Source organism: Onychostruthus taczanowskii, unplaced genomic scaffold, assembly GCF_017590055.1.
Source record: "Onychostruthus taczanowskii isolate IOZ18803 unplaced genomic scaffold, ASM1759005v1 scaffold40, whole genome shotgun sequence".
NCBI lineage: Eukaryota > Metazoa > Chordata > Aves > Passeriformes > Passeridae > Onychostruthus > Onychostruthus taczanowskii.
In genome coordinates this window covers 1,991,478-2,010,760 of record NW_024501460.1, presented here as the reverse complement: position 1 = coordinate 2,010,760, position 19,283 = coordinate 1,991,478, and the positions used below count along the sequence as shown (strand labels likewise).

The window sequence follows — 19,283 nt, the reverse complement described above, 5'->3', positions numbered from 1 at the left end:
TTGGGCATGCGGACTTGCATCACTTGAGTGGAGGGACGTGTGGATTAGGAAGGTTTTTTCTCTGAGCACTGGTCTTGACCTCCAGCCTATTCAAAGACTATTAACGTGCAGAAGCCCTCTGGAAGTGTTGCAGATGGGTCACGTCCACAGGGAGATGTGGGCCCCCACGAATTACTACTAACATATCTTCTCTGAACCATGACAAACTTGGCCAAGAACCAAGGCAATTAACACAAGCCTGAATGTCCCCTGAGGACTTCCATTACAGAGGGAGAATTGTAGCCTGGATTAACAGAACATGTTACAAATCACTTGCAAAGTGGAATAGAACTCTTCTTTTCCTACCTTCTCTTCTCTTAAATGGCACCATCCTTCCCAATCCCCAGAGCTGTTTACTGCTTCCTATCCCCCCACTGCCAATAGCTTATTTTTCTCAGAGGTCTAGCTTCAAAAGGAAATCTCTTCAGAGCTGTAATACGGACTATCAAATTGAAGAGGTGTGGCTGTTTCTTAAAATCCGTGCCATAATCTGAAATCTTTGCTCCTGTTGAATTCTTGCGCCAGTCCAATTTAAATGCTCTGTTCACTGGTGCCTCTCTGGGAAATATCTCCCCTGCTTGAAGATGTTCAAGCTTTTCTTTAACTGACCTTCACTGGCTTGCATCAGCAAAGGCTGTTGAAAATAATGAACTCTTGAGAGAGGTGGGACTCATCAGAGAGAGGTGAGAGAGAGGCAGCAGGGAGGAGAAAGGTCAGAGAAGAAGAAAAGGTTACCGGCTAATTTGGATAAACTGCATTTATAGTCAGAAGGAAAGGTCTTCAGGGCATTTCCATCACATCCTGCTCCTAAGTCTTTACTGCAGAAGGTGGGGAGTAAAGGAGGGGGAGGGGTGCTGCTGCTTCGGGTTTGTAATTTTTCAGCTTGTTTTCTTCTTTAAATTACAACTGTAATATTTTAATGAGGAAACAGAGCAGGCAATGATGACATGCTAAGATAAGCTTTTTTGTGACTGAAGTGGGGCAAACTCAGCATTTTGCATTTGACTGAATCCCAAGACCAGACTGGAAACAGTAAGTCCCTCTCCACTTTACCTGGTAGGAGTGCTTGGGTTTGCTTTGTTTCACATGCCACAGACCAAGGGGGGTGTGTTAAACCTTCCCTTTCAAATTGCCTTAGTATCAAAGCCTGGGAAATGCCCATTTATATCCACGGCGCTCCAGAATATACAGAAGAGAATTTGACCTCCTGCAACAAGGCTTGAGAGGTCCTGTCCTCATTTACTGCTCCTGCATTAATACAAATCCATTTATTTTGAAAGGGAATTTTACCCTGGTTCACACTCATATAATTAGTCACTCACCACAGAATTACCCTGCTCCCTCAGCTCCCAGATCTTCACAAATAGGTAAATGGAAATGTAAATGCCCAGGTAGTGCACGCAGAAAAAGTCCAGACACACTCATGCACATACATCCCTTCAACATTACCTGAAGCAAATTAAAAAGGATCAGTAAGAACCCTTTCTCCCTGATTGGAGCACTACACCTTGTGCAGACAATTGCATGGTGCCTTTGGCCATGTCCTTGTCCTGTAATTTTTGAATGTGCCCTAGTCTTTCTGACTGTTAGAAGAGCTCATTCTCAGGTGCTGCTTGATAAGGACTCTGTAGCATTAAGCAGTTTAGACCCAAGAGACCACAGCTCACAGGTCATAAAAATAAACTGCAAGGTGAGATCTCAGAGGAGCTGTGCCCTGAGTGTGGACACACATGGAACTGATACCTGCAGTGGGGCTGCTTACAGTCTGTCCTGCAAAGCTGGTTCCCCAGCTATTCAAGAGTTAAGGGAGCTCTGGGCAGTCCAAACATGCTGCAAGACTCTCACACCTAGAAGGTCACAAGAAATCTCTGCAATGCTATGAGAAGAAGGCAGAGAATGTTGTTAACCATTCAAATAATGTAGCCCTTAATTAATAGCTTTTAGAAAATGACTTAGCGTGGTTTTCTCTCTCCTTACACTTAGCATGATCAGATTGGCACTTTGGTTTAATGTACCGAATATATTTTGTGTGCATGTATTTATATATGGAAATATATGTAGATTTATGGCTACACATGAACTATGTGAGACCAGCCATGGATTTCAGGACTCTTTCACAGCAGAAGCACTGGCATAAGAGTCAGTGCATCTTTTTTCCATCCTCATTCCTGTTCTCTTGAGCATCTCACAGGCAGGACATTAGTGCTGCTCTGCAGACTCTCCACATGAGGTGTTCGAACCCGATTTGTATGTGCATGCTCAGGGATGCTGGTGTAAGGAAAGCAGCCCCACTGCTGCCTCCTATCACAATCATCTTTTCTAAACAGAGAAGAGGAAGACAACCGACCATACCAAGAGCAAGCACACAGGCTTACAGCCAGATCCAGAATAAGGCAGTGGAGCTCCACCCAAGTGCTGAAGAAAGAAGGGATTTTTCACCCTTCACTTTGTAACCTGGCTGTTTTAAAGCTTAATTCTCCCTGGAAGATGAAATGCAGGAAACTGAGATACTTCATTTGGAAGAAAGGTGGATTCAGGGGCATAAATAATGTTGCAGAATAGAATCTCTAGCATTTTATTAAATATTTAGAGCCTTCACCCTTCACAAGGGTAAAGTATTTTAAAGACATCTATTTCTAGTGAGTGGGAAGAGCATGATACACTGTAGGCAATTGTTATCAGGATATTATTTTTCCTGATGTATCCTGGTTACAAATGTTCTGCTCTAACAGTGAAACTTTTCAGCTAATCTACAGCACATGCACACATTTATGTAGCACCTTCAGAAACGATTGAGTAATTGCTTTTGACATTCACCAGCATGCTGTGCATCCAAGGAGAATTGATCCCTGAAAGCCAACTGCTGTCCCTGCCCATGTAACTGGCTGTGCAACACGTGCGTATCGGGACACCAATTTAAGAGGAGTTTTTCGCTGTGGCTGCCTATTCTGCTGTGGAATTTGAAAGAAATGCTTGAAACAATGAAGATGCTTTCATGACATGATACAATCCACCACTGCCATTTCTTTTGGCTTGTAGTATGCAACATAAGATTTTAATAATCAAATATGCTGTGATACAAACCACAGCTCTCAATAGATACAGTTAAAAGTTAAATGAGCACTAATCATTCTGCCTGCCTTTTCTGGAGGTAAGGACAGGTCTGCAGAATATCAGAATGGTAAAGAAAGTTGGATTTCACCTCTTGCATGTAATTCAGGGCAGAAGCCACTCCATGCCTTGGCCTGACTCTTCCCAGACAGTGCAAAAGTACAGACAACAGCAGCAGAAGGCTGGAAAGTGCACAGCCTGTGCAGGTCATTTTAGAGTAGTGTTGTGATCTTTGTCTCTTTCTGGGACATCAGTGCACTAGGAAACTTTCTTGCCTTACATCTCATTTCTGCCAAGGGTGATCAACCTCAGCTGGGAATTGGGGTCTCCAGCCACAGCAGCTTCCCAAAGAACAGTGGGCTGCTCTGGCAGCAAGATGAGATTATATTCAAGGTCTTATAAAAAGAGGGCATTTCCCAGGTAGCAATTCTTTGAAAGGCAGACAAAAACAAAGCACTGGGAATGTCCAAACCCTGTTATTACTGTAACAGCGGTTGCAGTAAAATAAATCCCCAAGCAGCTCTCCGCAGGGAAAAAGCAAAGTCCTGATGTCTTTTTCCATTCCTTCCTCAAACCTGCAGCTGAGTCAAAGGCCCACAGTAGAAGAGCTACGTGAGAGGAAGATCCTCATCCGCTTCAGTGACTACGTGGAAGTGGCAGACGCGCAGGACTACGACAGGAGGGCGGACAAACCCTGGACACGACTCACAGCCGCCGACAAAGTAAGTGGAGCAACTCTGGGAGAGCCATGGCCTAAACAGCCAGAGCATGGCATGGAAAACAGCATCCCTTGGGTCCCACAGATCCCGTGGCTGTCAAGGAATAAACATCTACCTGACATCCCTTTCCAATACACCTATGGTTTTTTTTTTCCCATTCACGAGGTTGGTTGATTTGTTTGTTTGGAGCATAAATCTTTGGCAAGAAGGTTTCTGTATGCATGGAAACCAGGAGGGAAGGAATCCCAAGCCCCTTGAGGAAAGGTCTTGATGACAGCCCTGTTATTTTTTTGTCACTTTTGGTCTTACCACATGATGCTGCCAGCTGAGAGCTGTAGCAAGACTTAGCAGAGCAGTGAGACGGGAGTGTGTGCCAGAATGGCTGTGCCAGGACAGGGAAGGCTTGGGTGTGAAAATGCCAGGAGGTCAATTTGGCAAAGGTACTTCCATCCCTCCAAAACCAGAGTCACTTCTCTCTAGTGTGTTACAACAGGGATATTTGCTCAGGATTTCTGCCACAGAGTATTTTAAGCACTGAACTGAAATCACACAAGACCTGCAGATGAAAAAAGGTACACTTTGGTATTGATGGCACTACCCTTTGAGCACTGGTGGAACTTCCACTAAATAGTGTCTCTGGTGTTGACATTGATGGCAGAGGGATTAAGTTGCTGGCAAATTATATCAGTCACATTCTGAGGGTCTTAATGGGACCTCAGAAAAAATATTTAAAAGATTTTATGAACATTGTAAGAAGTGAGGACTGTGAGGCTCAGTGATTCAGTCATGAATCTTATAGTCACTCTATGATCCCCTTTTAATTTTAAAGACTTTCAGATACCTGGATTCAAGCCTTGACTACTTCTTTGCCATGGAACTCACTTACTCAGCGTGATGTCCAATGTTTAGAGCTTTAGCAGAGTTTCCAGCCACACCACTCATCTATGGTGCTTTTGGTTTTATTCACAAAAAATATGTATTATACTTGTAAAATTCAACCAAAGGACTTGTATAGTTTTGTGACATTGTTCTTCTCCTTGTAGAGGGATTTTTTTCAGTTTAGCTTTGGTGAAGTTAATGTAGCATAAACTGATCTGAAAAAAAAAATATAAACTTCCTCAGGACTGTCCATAGTCCATAATGTACTGGGTTAAATTAGCTTTTCTCCTTTAGCTAAGCATGTTTGACAATGTATTAGTCAACTGACTTAGCTTTATTCTCTTAATTATTAAATGAGGGAGGGAATAAATCTCCCAACTGGTTCTACAGCCTTTGAGAGATCCCTGTCTGGGATGAAAGGCATGGAGAAACTTCAGCTGGGCATGGAGACTTGATCTCTCATCCTATGTCTCTGAAAAGAACAAGCATTAAATACCACTATTAAATGTAACCTAGTAAAGAGTTTAGTACTGAGGCAGAGTATTTGTCACTTTTTCTTTTTTTATAATGCATGTGCAAGTTCAGTAGTCAGAGAAAAGGGTTAAGCCTTTCAAATTAACATTTTCTCAGTAAAGCACCAGCAGAAGAAGAGGTGTTTGTCATTCTAATATTAATGCCTTTTAGGGCACAAGGAAGCAGATAGATTGGAATTTTTTGGGTGCTGTGCGCAGTATTCTGATTTCTGTCATTCAGGTGACCTGCTTTTCCTCAACACTATATCCAGTGTTGGAAAAAACAGCCAGAGAAATTGAAACAAAGCCACATCATCCCAGACAGGATTATTTTCTTCCAGAGCTGTTATTCAGTAGCTGTCTTCATTGGTCAGCACTGACTAGATTTACTGCAAAAACAGATTTTAGCAATGGGCTTTTCTGTTTGCCAGTAAAACTTGCTCAGTGTGCTGGGTGGAGGGAACTGCCTTCAGTCAGAGTTTGTCTTTAGCAGGTCTGACTCTCAGGGAAGGAAAAGGGCATTTTTGCGTCTCTCCAACAGATGAGGGATGGAGGGGGGAATAGATCTCAGTCCCTGTGGGAGTCAACCACCCCTGTGGCCTCCTGCACAGTCACTTCAGTGGCAGATTGCTCTGCTGAAGGCAGACCAGGAGCTGCTGCATAGCCATCACTCTGTCCTGATGGATGAGGCAGCGCCTGACAGGCACTTCTAAGGGAAATAAGAAACCAAAGCTGTGGAGAAGGAGCAAAAAGGGCCTTTTCTGTACAAAAACACTTGCAAAATCCATCACTTAGGGTTTGTCAAAGCAAAGGTAGTTGCTGACTGCAGCAGTGGCTGTTGCAAAAGTCCTGTTTTGGGCTTGTGCTACTCATAATGGTTTAGATTTCCTTCACTGAGAAAAATTCCTGACAGACACCAGTACCACTTACTGGAGCACCCCTTTCCACCTCTGATTCTAATGTTTTCAACATCACACAGAAAGGCAGTGCACACACCTCGGACCTATGGGACGGTTTGGCTGCAGCAGACACCTCATGCATCCACTCCAAATGCTCACAGTGAAACCTCTTCTGAGCAACAAATATCACAGAGCTGTCAGAGCTCTTGACCCTGAGCTTGGGACTTGAGCCATTTCTGCTGAGCACCATCTCTACCATGCAGCTGAGTCCCTCCAAGTCACCCCCTCTGGTTTTTTATTCTTCAGTATTTCTCTTCCTGCCAGTGCCCCCTGGTTTTCTTTCCCCTTACAGACAAGCCACAGAGGCTGAACACCACCACGCCATGGCAGGTTTCCTGCCAAATCACTTCAATAAACAGTACAGCTTGGTCAGAAGGGAGGAGCAGGGCAGAGCAGCACACTGAGGCAGAGTAGAGGGCAGGGAGCCTCTTTCCTTCCCAAGTAAGATCAGTCACTTTAGGTAACCACACCTGAGGAAATTCAGGACCAATAAGGGCAGAAGACATCTCAAACACAAGTCTGTCAGGATCTGGGTTGGGTCTAGTCACAGTTCAGCTCTGGAACAGATCACAGTGTTGCACAAACTGCAGTGATTTTTTTTTTTTCTCATGCTTGTGCTAATTTGGATTTTGTACATGTAAATGTTTACATAATAAGCCAGAAGTGGGTTCTGTACCTGCATTGTCTGTGATATGTTTTCAAATTGAGCCATTCCACCAAAGCATTTCTCTCTTCCCTTTATGTGATTTAGAACATGCTTATCTCTGTTCCTTTTCACATTTTAAAGTCTTTGTGTTTGTCTTTGTCTCTCTGATAATGTTATCTCTCTGCTTTACTTTTAATATACTGTTTTGAGAACAAAGTGACCTTATTTTGATCTCTCTCATTTATACATTTATGAGTTTCTTTGTCCTTTGCAGGCAGCCATTCGAAAAGAGCTTAATGAATTTAAAAGCTCTGAAATGGAAGTTCATGAATTAAGTAGGCATCTAACAAGGTAAGCTGAGAGATTAATTTTTTAAGACTATAAATGAATACTGTTGTTTTCAAAAGAAAATCAAAGCTGGCAGCTGTTTCTCCAACATGCAGTGAACACACCATGAGGTCTAGACAACATTTAGAATTACAGGCTGTAAAAGCAACTCACACAGACAAACACGTGCTGCCCCATTATGTGGAGTTATGCAGGCACGTGCCATTTAATGAAGTATAACCTGGGGGGTTTTTTTAAATCATCGTGCTGCATATCCGTTCTTCTGAGATTAAAAGTTTTAAAAAGGAGTTGGTGTCAGAAGGAGGACAGGGAACCCTTGTAGAGCACGTAGCAAAGTCTGAGTGAGTGTACACTGAGCCCTGCTGTGTGTGCAGCTGTTCCACACCACGCAGTCCCACCCACAGATCTCTCTTCTTGTGCTCCACACCTGGCCACGCATGATGCATGGCAAGATCCAGGCTGTAAGAGAGGCACTATTATTTACACCTTGGGCTTCTTTTTAGTTTTAAAAGTAGAGACTGAATGAATTATCCATGAACCCAAACCAGCCACTGTCCTCTCTGATGGGTTAGGGCTGAAGTTAGGTCTTTGTAAATCAACACTTCAGACTTTAAAAACAAGTGTTGGGTACTGAAGACAAGTGACAGTGAGATCTGGTGCGAAACTGGAGCTGCCCTTGTATTAATGTGTTCATCAGTTCCACGCTCATGAAAAATGCAGGCGGTCCTTTTAGGAAAAATACAGAAAAGCTTAAGGCAAAATAAATTTTGTATTAGAAGATTTTTATGTGTATAAATTAATAATTATATTAAAATTCGCCGCATGTATTATGCATACATTACCTTGCAGAAACGATCTCCCTTCTCCATCCTAGCATGTGCTAGGCTGGTTGCACTGGGGTTTGTAGTGATGGAGTGATGCTAGAGACAAGCCAGCTGCTCCTGAGCCACAAGGTCTGGGAGAAGCCGTAGCATGTACAGTTGACCAAGATCTGTTGACCCCAGTGACTGAGCCTTTGAGGGACATTTGGCTCCTCCAGGGCAAGGTGACAAATGTAGAAAGGACAAAGCTGTTTTAAAGGGGGTGTTGCTGCAAGTAGTCAAGCTCCATTGAGAGCTCCGTTGAATTCCATGAGGCCTTTAGCATCCCATAACACACAGACTGGTTTAGTTTTCCAGAAGTCTGTCTGGCTGCTTGGCTTTCACAGATTTCTGCACAGTATTATCCTTCTCTTCCAGTGTTGGAGTAAGCAGTGACCCTTTAAAATTTCTACCCGAAAACCACTGAGCAGTTTGGACTCAGTAATTCTGGGCCAGGCTGAGAGCCACAGCTCATATAACAGACACTGGAATAAGCTTTGCTGAAGAACAGCAGGATTTGCTGGTTCCACAAGTGGCTTTGGGAAAACGCACTTGAAGGAAGCATGCTTAAACAAAAGAGAGTATTTCCCTTAAATAAACTTAAATAAATCACCATTCTAAAGTCATTAGCAAGGTAATGAGCTTTTCATGTCATTAAGCAGTGGCAAGAGCAAAGAATGTGTCACTTTACTAGTGGGACACATTAATTAATTCATAATAGAGTAAAAAATCAAAGCTTAAAAAATGTGTATTTGCAGATCTGACAAACCAAGGTCTTCCGACACAAGGTGCCTTGTAGGAAGGGTGGCCATTTTAGCTCCATTTGTCTCTTTAGCCTCCAACATTAAGGAATAATCATGGTTAAACTGTATGTAAATCTTTCTGACAGAATAGTATAAGGTTTGCCTAAACCGCACAATTTTTGTGGAGTCAGGCCTTGTATGGCCTGGAAGAGGGTGAGCTGATCTGCTATTGTCCACTCAGGGATTCCATAGGGTGGACCCGAAGTGTATGAATGTCTCTGGTAGATTTTGGTGCAAACAGCTTATGACTATGAACTGTGAGTCTGGCAAGGGCCAAGGAAGTGTGAGTGTCTGTCTGTTTGGGGTCCTCTTGCTAGCATGGCTGATGTCAATGCTGCAGGAATTGAACTGCCTAATGGTGTCACTGTTACAATTAGTTCTCCTAATTTTTTTATGTGCAATATACATGTGAGGATATTATCTTACTGTTTCTCTTTTTTTTTTTTTTTCCCCTTGGGTATTAGGTTTCATAGACCGTAGCAGATCAATTCTACCTGACTACTATGCCATCTTCAAAACATAACTAAAAGGAACCATAAGTGCTGGTATTATTCACTTCCCTGTTACGTACAATGTAAATCTTCCGAACTGCCTTTTTAAAAAAAAAAAAGAAAAAAAAAAAGTAGAAAAATAAATATTAAAAAAAAAAGGAGAATTGTATTTACATGTGATGAGTACTGCAGCATCATCAGACCTGCTGGTTCAAGCTTCAGTAACAGAAAATACCCCTGGTGGGAAATCGTGCCAAGACTTGGCGTCTGTGTATAGGACTTTCCCGGCATGTGGATTTGCCATATGTGTTCAAGCCCAGCTGGTGGTGCAACCATTGTTGTCTTCAGGCACCCCTCATCCTGACAAGCCTCTGTCATCAACCCTAGAGAGCCCTGAGACGATGTTCAGGGAATCACTTGGCCTGGGTGAAGTCTCCAAAAGATGAGTCCCTATGGCACTAAAGCACTTACACCAAACACCCCTTTCAAGCTGAGAGCACCTTATGAGGATGGTGAAGGAGCGAAACTCTCCATGGGCTGGCCCATCTGTGAATATCATCTGACTAGAGAGGCATTTCTTTCCCTGGAGAAGTTCACAGCCAGTCAGTAGACATAATTCAGCTTCCAAGCAGAAAAATCCTCTGAAGAACAGGACTCCCTACTGAAGGCTGCTTCACTTCTAGCAACTGTTTGTTTTCCATCTCTTTCAAGTACAATTTTCTAAACCCGGGTTGTGAGCCCATTAGCAGTAAGTGACAAGAACGCTGAGAACCCACAAGCAAAAGCCCATCTCTTCATAGTCACTGCATGGCATCTGCTCCGCTTGTAGTTTGTCTTACACCCAAACCTTGTGACTGTGTGAGAGCCAACGTGCCCCCGGCAGCAGGAAAGGCTGGGATTCCCCTCCGGCTCTGCAGAGGGACACGCAACAGGAGGGGCGGGAGGTTCCATGGAGGATATCTATTGTCTCTCTACCAGGTGTCTCAAGAAGTGATCCTAAACTCACACTGAGCAAAGCACGACAAGGTGTGTTACCTGGCCTACCAAAAGGAGTCTGGGGCATTCTTATGGATGGTGGGACTTGTCACTGCTACCCACAGCTGAGGCATAAGGACAGCAATTCAGAGGTGCTCTGAATTTACTGGTTCTAACTTATTTTTGTTATAGTGGTTTAACACACAAACTGACCAAGCAGAGCTCAGAGAGCTGGTCACTCTGGGCCTGGTTTACTTGCCAACTTAAGTGTGTGCTCTACAGCAAGGAAGCACACACAGCCTCTCTGCTTTCAAGAATATGTCTAAGAGGCTTAATTGAACCTGAACACAATAAAGTGCTTTTCTGAACTTAGGCCATCACCTTCCAGAATTAAGTCCTTAACTAGCATAATGCCAGCAAGCTGGGGCAGACATTGTCAGGATTCCTTTCAAGTTCTTACAGGATGCTACTATGCCATGTTTTGGGACAGTGTCTGAAAGCACTGCAGCAACATGACTGTAAGAAGTTCCAGATAATTATTCCAGGACACCTTTTCTTCCACAATAGCTATTGTCCTTTGACAGTTTAAACGGAGAGGCCAAAGTTTTTTTACTACAGAATAGTTATTTCTGTTATTCTTTTACTAATTTTTCCTTTCTCACTGTCTTCCATGTATCTATCCTCTCTTCTGTGCTCTCTGTCCAGCTCCCCCTGTTCCATGCTTACATTGCCCTTCACTGATTGCAGGCTGAGACGCCTCTCACACTTGAGCATTTAATGCTCAAGTGCAGTGCAGTGTAGTGCCAACACTCCTGCCTCTTCTCAGGCCTCACCTCACTCCTCTGGATGCAGGAGTACGGCCAAAGGACCTGCACGTAGCCCATGGAGTGGCTCTAGCACCCAGCCCACCCCAAAAACCCCGACAGCGAGGGTGACGCCCTGCATCTGTGCTTGGTGGTGGCACTCAGTGCCTCGCAGATTGGGCCTCCAGCAGAGAGAAGCAAAAGCTTTTCATTCTCATCCGTGGCCATCCTCGCAATGCTGTGGATTATTAGTTATTAAATGAGCATTGGCTGTTGTAGGATGGAACATCAAAGGAGAGTAAAAACCAGGTGCTTTCTGGTGCTTCCCAGACTGGGTAATGATTCCTGAGGAAACACACCATGATCCCTGTATCACCAGTTTGCACTTGCTTAAGATAGAAGTTCATCAGTAGTGAAAGCCTTCAATGTGCAGTGTTATCAGCTCAGTGCAGCAGAGGCAGAGCACTACCAGCCAGGAATGCACTGCTTTGGGGTTATTGTCATGAAAACCTCAGTTCGTGTTTATAAATTCATTCATATTCACATCCTCGCAATGCTGTGGATTATTAGTTCTTAAATGAGCATTGGCTGTTGTAGGATGGAACATCAAAGGAGAGTAAAAACCAGGTGCTTTCTGGTGCTTCCCAGACTGGGTAATGATTCCTGAGGAAACACACCATGATCCCTGTATCACCAGTTTGCACTTGCTTAAGATAGAAGTTCATCAGTAGTGAAAGCCTTCACTACTGATGTATGTAGTGAAACATGAAAACCTCAGTTTGTGTTTATAAATTCATTCATATTCGTATGCACACCAGGTACGAGACTGTATCAGAGCTCTAAAACAAGGAAAGAAAGCCTTTATGCTTTTAACTGCACAGACTGCACTGTTTTAGCAAAGAGCTCTGGAACAGAGCTGTTTTGAACTATAAATCCTTGTGTTCCCAGCATGGATCTCACACCTGCCCTGGCATCTCTAGCGTAGAGGATCACTGTGAAATGGAAGGGACGCTGTTTAAGGAGCAGTGGTGACAGGAATCACAGGACTTGGTAGGCTAGTGGGAGGGAAAGGTGAGGGTTTGTTTAATTTTTATTAACAAATTTAAGAGGAGGGAGGTGGAAGTCGCAGGCTGCTGCTGTCTGTCCATTGTTAGTGCTGGAGTTCCCAGGGGAATGTTCACTCTGGACACTGCCACTGTCCCTCGCGGGCACAGCCCCAAGCAGTGCCCACACTGCCAGTCTGACACCCAAAATAAACCCTTGAGTACTGTCTGAGATACATAACAGCCAAGTCCTGGCTGATGGCCAAAAATTCTCCAGCACCTTCATCCCGGTGAGCCCATGGCAGGTCCCTTCTGACCATTCAGCAAGTTCCCACACTCAGCCTTGCCCCATGATTTTGTGCTGTCCCCAGACAGCTCCATGCAGCCATGGTTTTTTGGGTTTTTTTCTTATTTATTTTGGGTTTTTTTACTTAACTCCTAGCTGAGCAGACACCAGACAGAAGTGGAAGAATTGCCATATTTCTCCCCAGACGGAAATAGAGCTTATTCCTGAAAAGGGGGAAGGGGAGGAAAAAGAAGCCATACAAGGTGTTTGGCACTGCAGTATCACCAAACTGACACTTCATCTGCTTTTAGCTTCAGTGGGTCTGGGTAGTTTGCAAAGTTAACCTTTGTCAAGGCATTCCACAGCAGGAACGTTCCTGTCAGGGCCTGAACACAGCACTGCATCCTCAGTGTGCATGCCCACCTCTGGCATCCCTGGAAAGTTGCACACAGACTGGGGAACTGCTGGTCCCTTTTTTTATAAATGTGGTTTCTTGAGAATTGTTTTCTGATCTGTGAAAGCCATCTCTATCATGGCAAAGGAGCTGTGATTCTGTTGGCAGTAAAGGGAAAAAACCAAACAACAAACAGTCATGATTTTTCTCCTTTGACCCGGATTATGTGTAGGACATAATGACGGCATTCCTGCTAACACTGCATTAGCAGAGTCATCCTCGTTCTGATTGGAAGGAGATTAATAGTGGTAATAAAGAAATTACACCGGGTTTAGAGAATGGAAAAGTCAACACAGAACAAAAATGACTATTCCAGAGGTAATCCATCTCCAGAGGTAATAATCAAGGAATAGAAGCATTTTTGTTGTATCTAGCAAATTCTGAATACTTAAAGTGTGCAAGTATTTTGACATCTGCTGTATTCAGCAGCCTGTGGAATAATGAAGTAGAAATGGGGACAAAGGGGTGGCTAGGGAGGTGGTGGGGATTGAAAAAGCAGTTCCAAAACGTCTAGACAAAAAGGTTTTGATTGTTTGGGAAAAGTGATGGTGAGGAAGCCCAATAGTGGCACAACTTCACCAACAGAGGGTTGCAGGGACCTGGTGACACCATTCTGACTCAGAGGGAATGTGGGCATTGTGGCTTTTGCCCACCCTCCACCCCACTGGCTGGGTACTTGCAGGCTGAAGAAGCTTCAGGCTGCAGCTTTGCTGGGAAGGGGTTAGGCCAACTTTTGGGTCTAGCCAATTCCTAGTGAACACACTGGGCATTATCAGAAGAGAAAGAAGAGGCAGGGAAAAGAACATAATAGACTTTTAGCTATTTTATGTTACCTGAAACCATTTAGTGAGGCCATTACACAAATGTCTCATCCTAATACATGTGTAACCACTGCGTTGTCATCACTGCAACTACTCACCAAGCTCACCCTTCCTTATTTCTACAGCACCACCTGTGCAGTGCAAACACTATAAACCAAGAGAGGGGGGAGCACTTCCAACATGTCTAGTGAAGCTTGCACTCATACAAATAGATGGGCAAGGTGGAAACCCAAAGTTATACATGAATGGGGGCTCCCTAACGTGCCTGCAAATAAAATAACTTTGTATAAATAGCCATGGGAGATGACTAGGCTAATAAAAAAATCAGGAAAGAAAAAGGGGACAAATTATTTTTCCCAGGTGTTCAGTCTGCTCGAGCTTGGAAAATTTCTGTAAACAAAGAGGAGGTGACGGGCACATACCCTGTGTTCCTGTGTGTCCCAGTTACTCCTGCACCAGTTGCATTTTCCAGTTGATATCCAAGTGTATGTATATAGATTGTCTTTGTATAGGAGTGAGTGTGGTGGCTGTCAATCGTGATCTTCCAGTATTGTAATTTAACAGATTATGGCTGTATGAAAATGATGTAAATAACTAGAAAAAATTAAACTGATCTCTATGTCCTAGTTTTTGTACATACTGAAACTGCATGGTATTTAAATTATTGTTTGTCTCTGATGTATGCAGTTTCTTAAAAAAATTCATTTAAAAAAAGCTTTCTGGTGCCTGTGTATTTTATCACCCTCTGTCCCCCATGACTGACAGCGTAACACACGGAGGCTGTCAAGGATACCAGCCAGGCTCTCCCACGTCTCCATGGGAGCAAAGCAGGAAAGGGAGACTTCCCAGAGCAGATGGATAGGAAAGACCAGATGAGCCCCAAGCCCCGTGGCCGGGCTGGTGCAGCTCAGCAAAGAAGAACAAGCGGTACCTCAGCTGCTGAAGGGGTACCTGGCACCCCCCAAGTGAAGAGCAAATCCAACAGTCTGCACTAGACACACACAGGCATCCAAAAACCCCACAACCAAAGCCCATCTGTCACCACAACGCTGCTGGTGCAGGCTGTGCTCTGCCAGGGCAGCTGCCAGAGTCAATGTGCAGCCACCAAGCAGCACCAGCAAGTGCTGCTGCTGTTCTGCAGAAGGGCCATTCCTGCACATCCATATCATGTATTCCTATTTTTTTACCCTTCTTCCCCAGGTAGCTTCAGTGGGTGACAAATTGAAGCCTCTGTGTAGTGAAAAGAGGAGGAAAAGCTTTCACAAGAATAAGTACATACCTTCAAACAGGCTCACTGGCCTCCTGCAAGCCTCTGCTGAGGCTCTTCAGATTTTAAAACTGATGGTGCAAACATTCTGACCCTGAGGAGATGAGTGACACCCAGCATCCTCACCATAAATGGCAGCTGGGAGCAGCTCCCCTCCCCTGATACACAGAGGCTTCCAATTACACAAAAATTAAAGATCCATCTACTTTAACTGACCAAATTCTGTTCCTTTCCCTTACTGGTAAGGAAACACAACATGATCGAAATCAGTATTGGGTTTTTTTTTTTGTTTGCTTCCATCTGGGTGACTTTTCACCTACCTCACAATCCTTATTTGTGTGTGTTTGTATGTATTTCCATTCTGACAGGCCAACAAGTTTTTTGGCTATCCTGTGAGATGTGGATAAATAAAGAAAATTGTAAGTTGTAACTAAAGATCCGCTTCCCTCACATTGAGCTATGGCTTCCATAGCAGCAGTATGTAATTGTTGGGTTACATATAGTAATTTCTGTGCTTTAACAAGAAAATTATTGCTGAGAATATGTTGTACAGGGAATGTGAGAACACAGTCCAATCTCTTACACTGAAACCTCTACAGAAGGGATGGGTTATGTTTTAATGGAAACATTTCATAAAACCAGTCTAAGTGAAGTGTCTAAGTATGTGTCTTCAGTGAAGTCCATGTAATTACTGGCAATCAAATTGCAATCCAATGCCATCTGTAGGCAGGAAATGGAGGAGGCTGGGAAAAAATCAATTCTCCATTTAACAGACACACCTGCACAAACACACTCTGCTGCCTGGCAGTGCCTAAGAGCTCAGTGCCCTTGGCACAGGTGTAGGGCTCGATGGCTTTGCCATCGTCTTCCTCACCTCCATTTCTCCCCTTTGCTCCTCAGACCAAGGTTCCCAGACAACCAAGCCCAAAAACAGTAGCGTGGCCATGCCCTGGTCACACAGTCGAGCTGGTCTGTGTGGGACAAAGAACTGCCCTGCTCCAGAGCAGTGGGAGCTTCTGGTGCAGCTGTCAGGGCAAGGTGCAGGCAGTGCAACAGCACCCTCAGGCCAGCAGTGCCTTCAAATGGTACAAAGCTACCTACAGAATTCTTCCCCGAGTGGCAGAATGAACAAAAGCTTGGCTTTTAGCTAAATTTGTGTCACGGGAGCTGTGGTGTTCAGAAGGAGATTCTTTGGCTGAAGCTGTCCCATGTGGAGATGACAGCTGATCTCCTGTCCACAGAACGCTGCTCTGGATCACTGTTACTTTGTGAGCCTTTGAATACTTCAGCTACTTTTCTCTCTATGCTCTCCTGCTTTCCTTTCCATGCAGTCAGGACCCTTAATAAAATCCAAACCACTCTTCACTTTTCAAGCATCATCCTCTGACATCTGCCATTACTTTGCTTATCTGGAGTTTCCATAACATTTGGACATCAGCTGGAAAAGAACTGGTGCGTGCAGTTCTTTTGTGCACGGGAGAGCACAGACATGTGGCACCGCTCTAAACCTCTCTGGAGAGAAAACATGGCTTGAGGGGACAAATGGATCAAATTAAGCTTATTTTTCTTGTTTGCAAAGCCCATGAAGATATTTGGCAGGGTGAAGCTTGAGGGGGAGAGCTTTCACTCTCCAAAGTCCAAAGTGAATGCTTGAGTGCTGTCTATGGGGGAAGAAAAAGATAAAGAAAAAACAATAACCTAACACTTGTTGGGTTCTAAGTGAACAAGCAAGTATGCAGCAAGCAGTTACATACTCAGCCAGTCAAGCAGAAATTATGTAAATAAAGAAAAAATACCTAATTTTCAAGCTTCTCGGGAAAAATGAACATCAGGTAACTTCTTATGTTCCTGCTGGATGACACAGAGGTTAACAGAGAACAAATAACAAAGATAACCCCTTCCTCACCTTACTTAGCCAAAGACTTCAGTGGGAGGCTCAACTATGTGCAACTTCAAAACATTCTGTGTTAGGCACTACTAGTCCATAGTAGATAAATGACCAAACTTGGACTTCCCATTAGAAGTGTCAAGTTGGACTCCACAACTACTGCACTGGTTTAGTTCAAGAGGTCCAAGAATGGTCACCATTCTTGTGGTGACCAGCCCCAGGCTGGTGACAATGTCTGAAGGGACAGACCCAGGCTTCTCTAACAATGGACTCTGCTCCAGGCTGGGATGTTAGAGATACCTTGCCTGAACTTTCCCCTGCCCATCACATGCTGGGAGCAGTGGAAGCTCCTGTTGTGGCATTCTGCTACCTTGGGAAGCAGGGCAGTGAGCTAAAGCTTTATGTTCCACTGGGTGTATGAGCAACTGAGCAATCACTGAAAACTGACCAAGCCTAAGTGAGCCAGATTCATACTTCCACTCTATTGGGAATTCAGGGCATCTTCTGCATAAACTGATTCCTTCATAAATCCACAGCTGAAGTTTGTGAGTGGACCCATTATGAGACACACAAATGCCTCTCACCAGCGGTGAAGGAAGCATGGCATTAAACCACCATGGCATTATGCACTCTCTTGAGCATAGCGCCTTCTTCAGCATAGCCCACAATAAATAATTACCTCTGCAATAAAGAAACACTCCTGATCCTTCTTGGTACACACAACTGAAAAAGCTACACACAGACTTCAGCTGGACATTACAGTGGATCAGCATTTGGAGATCCATCCCACATAAAATGGGATGTTTAAGTAAAATTGCTGTTGTTTATGTGAAAACACCAAGTTTTTTTACTGTGAGGATGACCAAGTACAGGTTGCCCAAAGAGGTGTTAAGGCTCCCTCTCCTTGGTGACGGTCAGAAGCCACACAGACATGCTTGGCCCGGGGCAACCAGCTCTAGGTGGTCCTGCTTGGGCAGGGGGGTCAGACCATGTGGACTCCAGAGGTTCCTGCCAACTTCAACCTTTCAAAGGTTCTGTAAAAGTTGATCTCTCTCTTCTGTGCAGCTCCAGGCCTGCCTATTGATAGAGAAAGGCTTCTTTAAATTGAAAAAAAAAGACTTCTGGAGCCTTCAGGGAAAGAGTAATTGGAGGAACATTCACAGGCAAGCCTGGAAGCAGTAACACTGACTGGCATTTCTAATCCTGATTCAGTGCACCTCTCTTCACAGAATATGAGTTATTGATTCCCTTCCAGGACTGAAACAGCTGAACACCTTCGGTGTCATTGCTGCTTGTTTTTAAATGACCAAGTAATGTGCCGTGTGAAGGCCCCAGTAATGCACCCACACCTCTGGGGGGGTGTGAATTGGCAGTGCAGCCAGGGGAAATCCTTCACATGGGCAGCCTCTCACACTGCACCCGTGGCCATCATTTGAAACACTTGTGCACTGAGTGTTACAGGGTGCAGGGCTGTTGTTAACAGAACTTGTGTCCTTCCTGTGCACCTTACCCAGCTCCCGTGCCTGCACTAGGAAAACAATGGTCCATCCAAAGTGAACTCCATGGATCACACCACAGCGCAGGCACGACAATGGATTCCAAAGCAGACACAAACATGCTTTTCCTGAACCGGCTGAACTGGGGCATTCCAGCAGCACCAACAGCAAGGTCTCAGCACGCAGCAGAGATCATCTCCCCAGGATTTTAGGGGTAATCCTAGACAAGTCCCAGGCTTTCCCACTTAATGTGCTGCAAGGTAAACCTGACCCAGTTTAAAACAAAAGTTTCTAAAGCATTTCAAGTCTGCACAACGCCGAGTGCAAGCTAAACACACTCTCTCAAGTGCAACGAGCATCCTTGGCACTCAGCACACTAAGCACCAATTTGAGTCAAATAACAGCTAAGCAACACATTTTTGCATACAATTTCCTGTCTATGCAAGAGGTAGAAATAGAATTTTACACTTCTACAAGAAAAAGATCAGTTCCCCAGTAAATCTCTATCTATGGCTAATCACTCTACTTTTACTTACACCATGAATTACATTTCTGCATTGAATTAATTTTGAAATCTAAACCAAGCAAGAATCAAATTACAACAGCTTTGAGCCAAGCACTCAGCAGAGGCATTGGTTATTACTGGGCTGTAATTCTCAATTACACTGGATCATCCCACTGATTTTCTCCACACCTGCACAGATCCACTTCTCTAGAATATTTTCCTTGAAGAACAAAGGAGATACAGCCACTGTCTGACAGATAAAAAGAAAGAATTTTAAAACACTTCAGAAAAGGATTTCACCCCTGGTCATTGTGATGTCCTGTACCTCAGATTTGGGGAGCTTCATTTATCTGAAAATTTACAGTGTTAAAAGAGTAC

General features: G+C 44.1%; 1 protein-coding gene across 1 annotated transcript in view; it reads left to right on the top strand.

Annotated features, from left to right (window-relative positions):
- The window catches only part of PHACTR1 (phosphatase and actin regulator 1), a 294,715-nt gene extending 285,243 nt beyond the window's left edge, over positions 1-9,472 (top strand). The window contains exons 14-16 of the mRNA XM_041413189.1: positions 3,732-3,872; positions 7,140-7,216; positions 9,341-9,472. Of these exons, the coding sequence (XP_041269123.1) occupies positions 3,732-3,872; positions 7,140-7,216; positions 9,341-9,356 (234 nt within the window). The 3' untranslated portion in view covers positions 9,357-9,472. The remainder of the gene's footprint in view (positions 1-3,731; positions 3,873-7,139; positions 7,217-9,340) is intronic.
- The last annotated feature ends 9,811 nt before the right edge of the window (positions 9,473-19,283 follow it).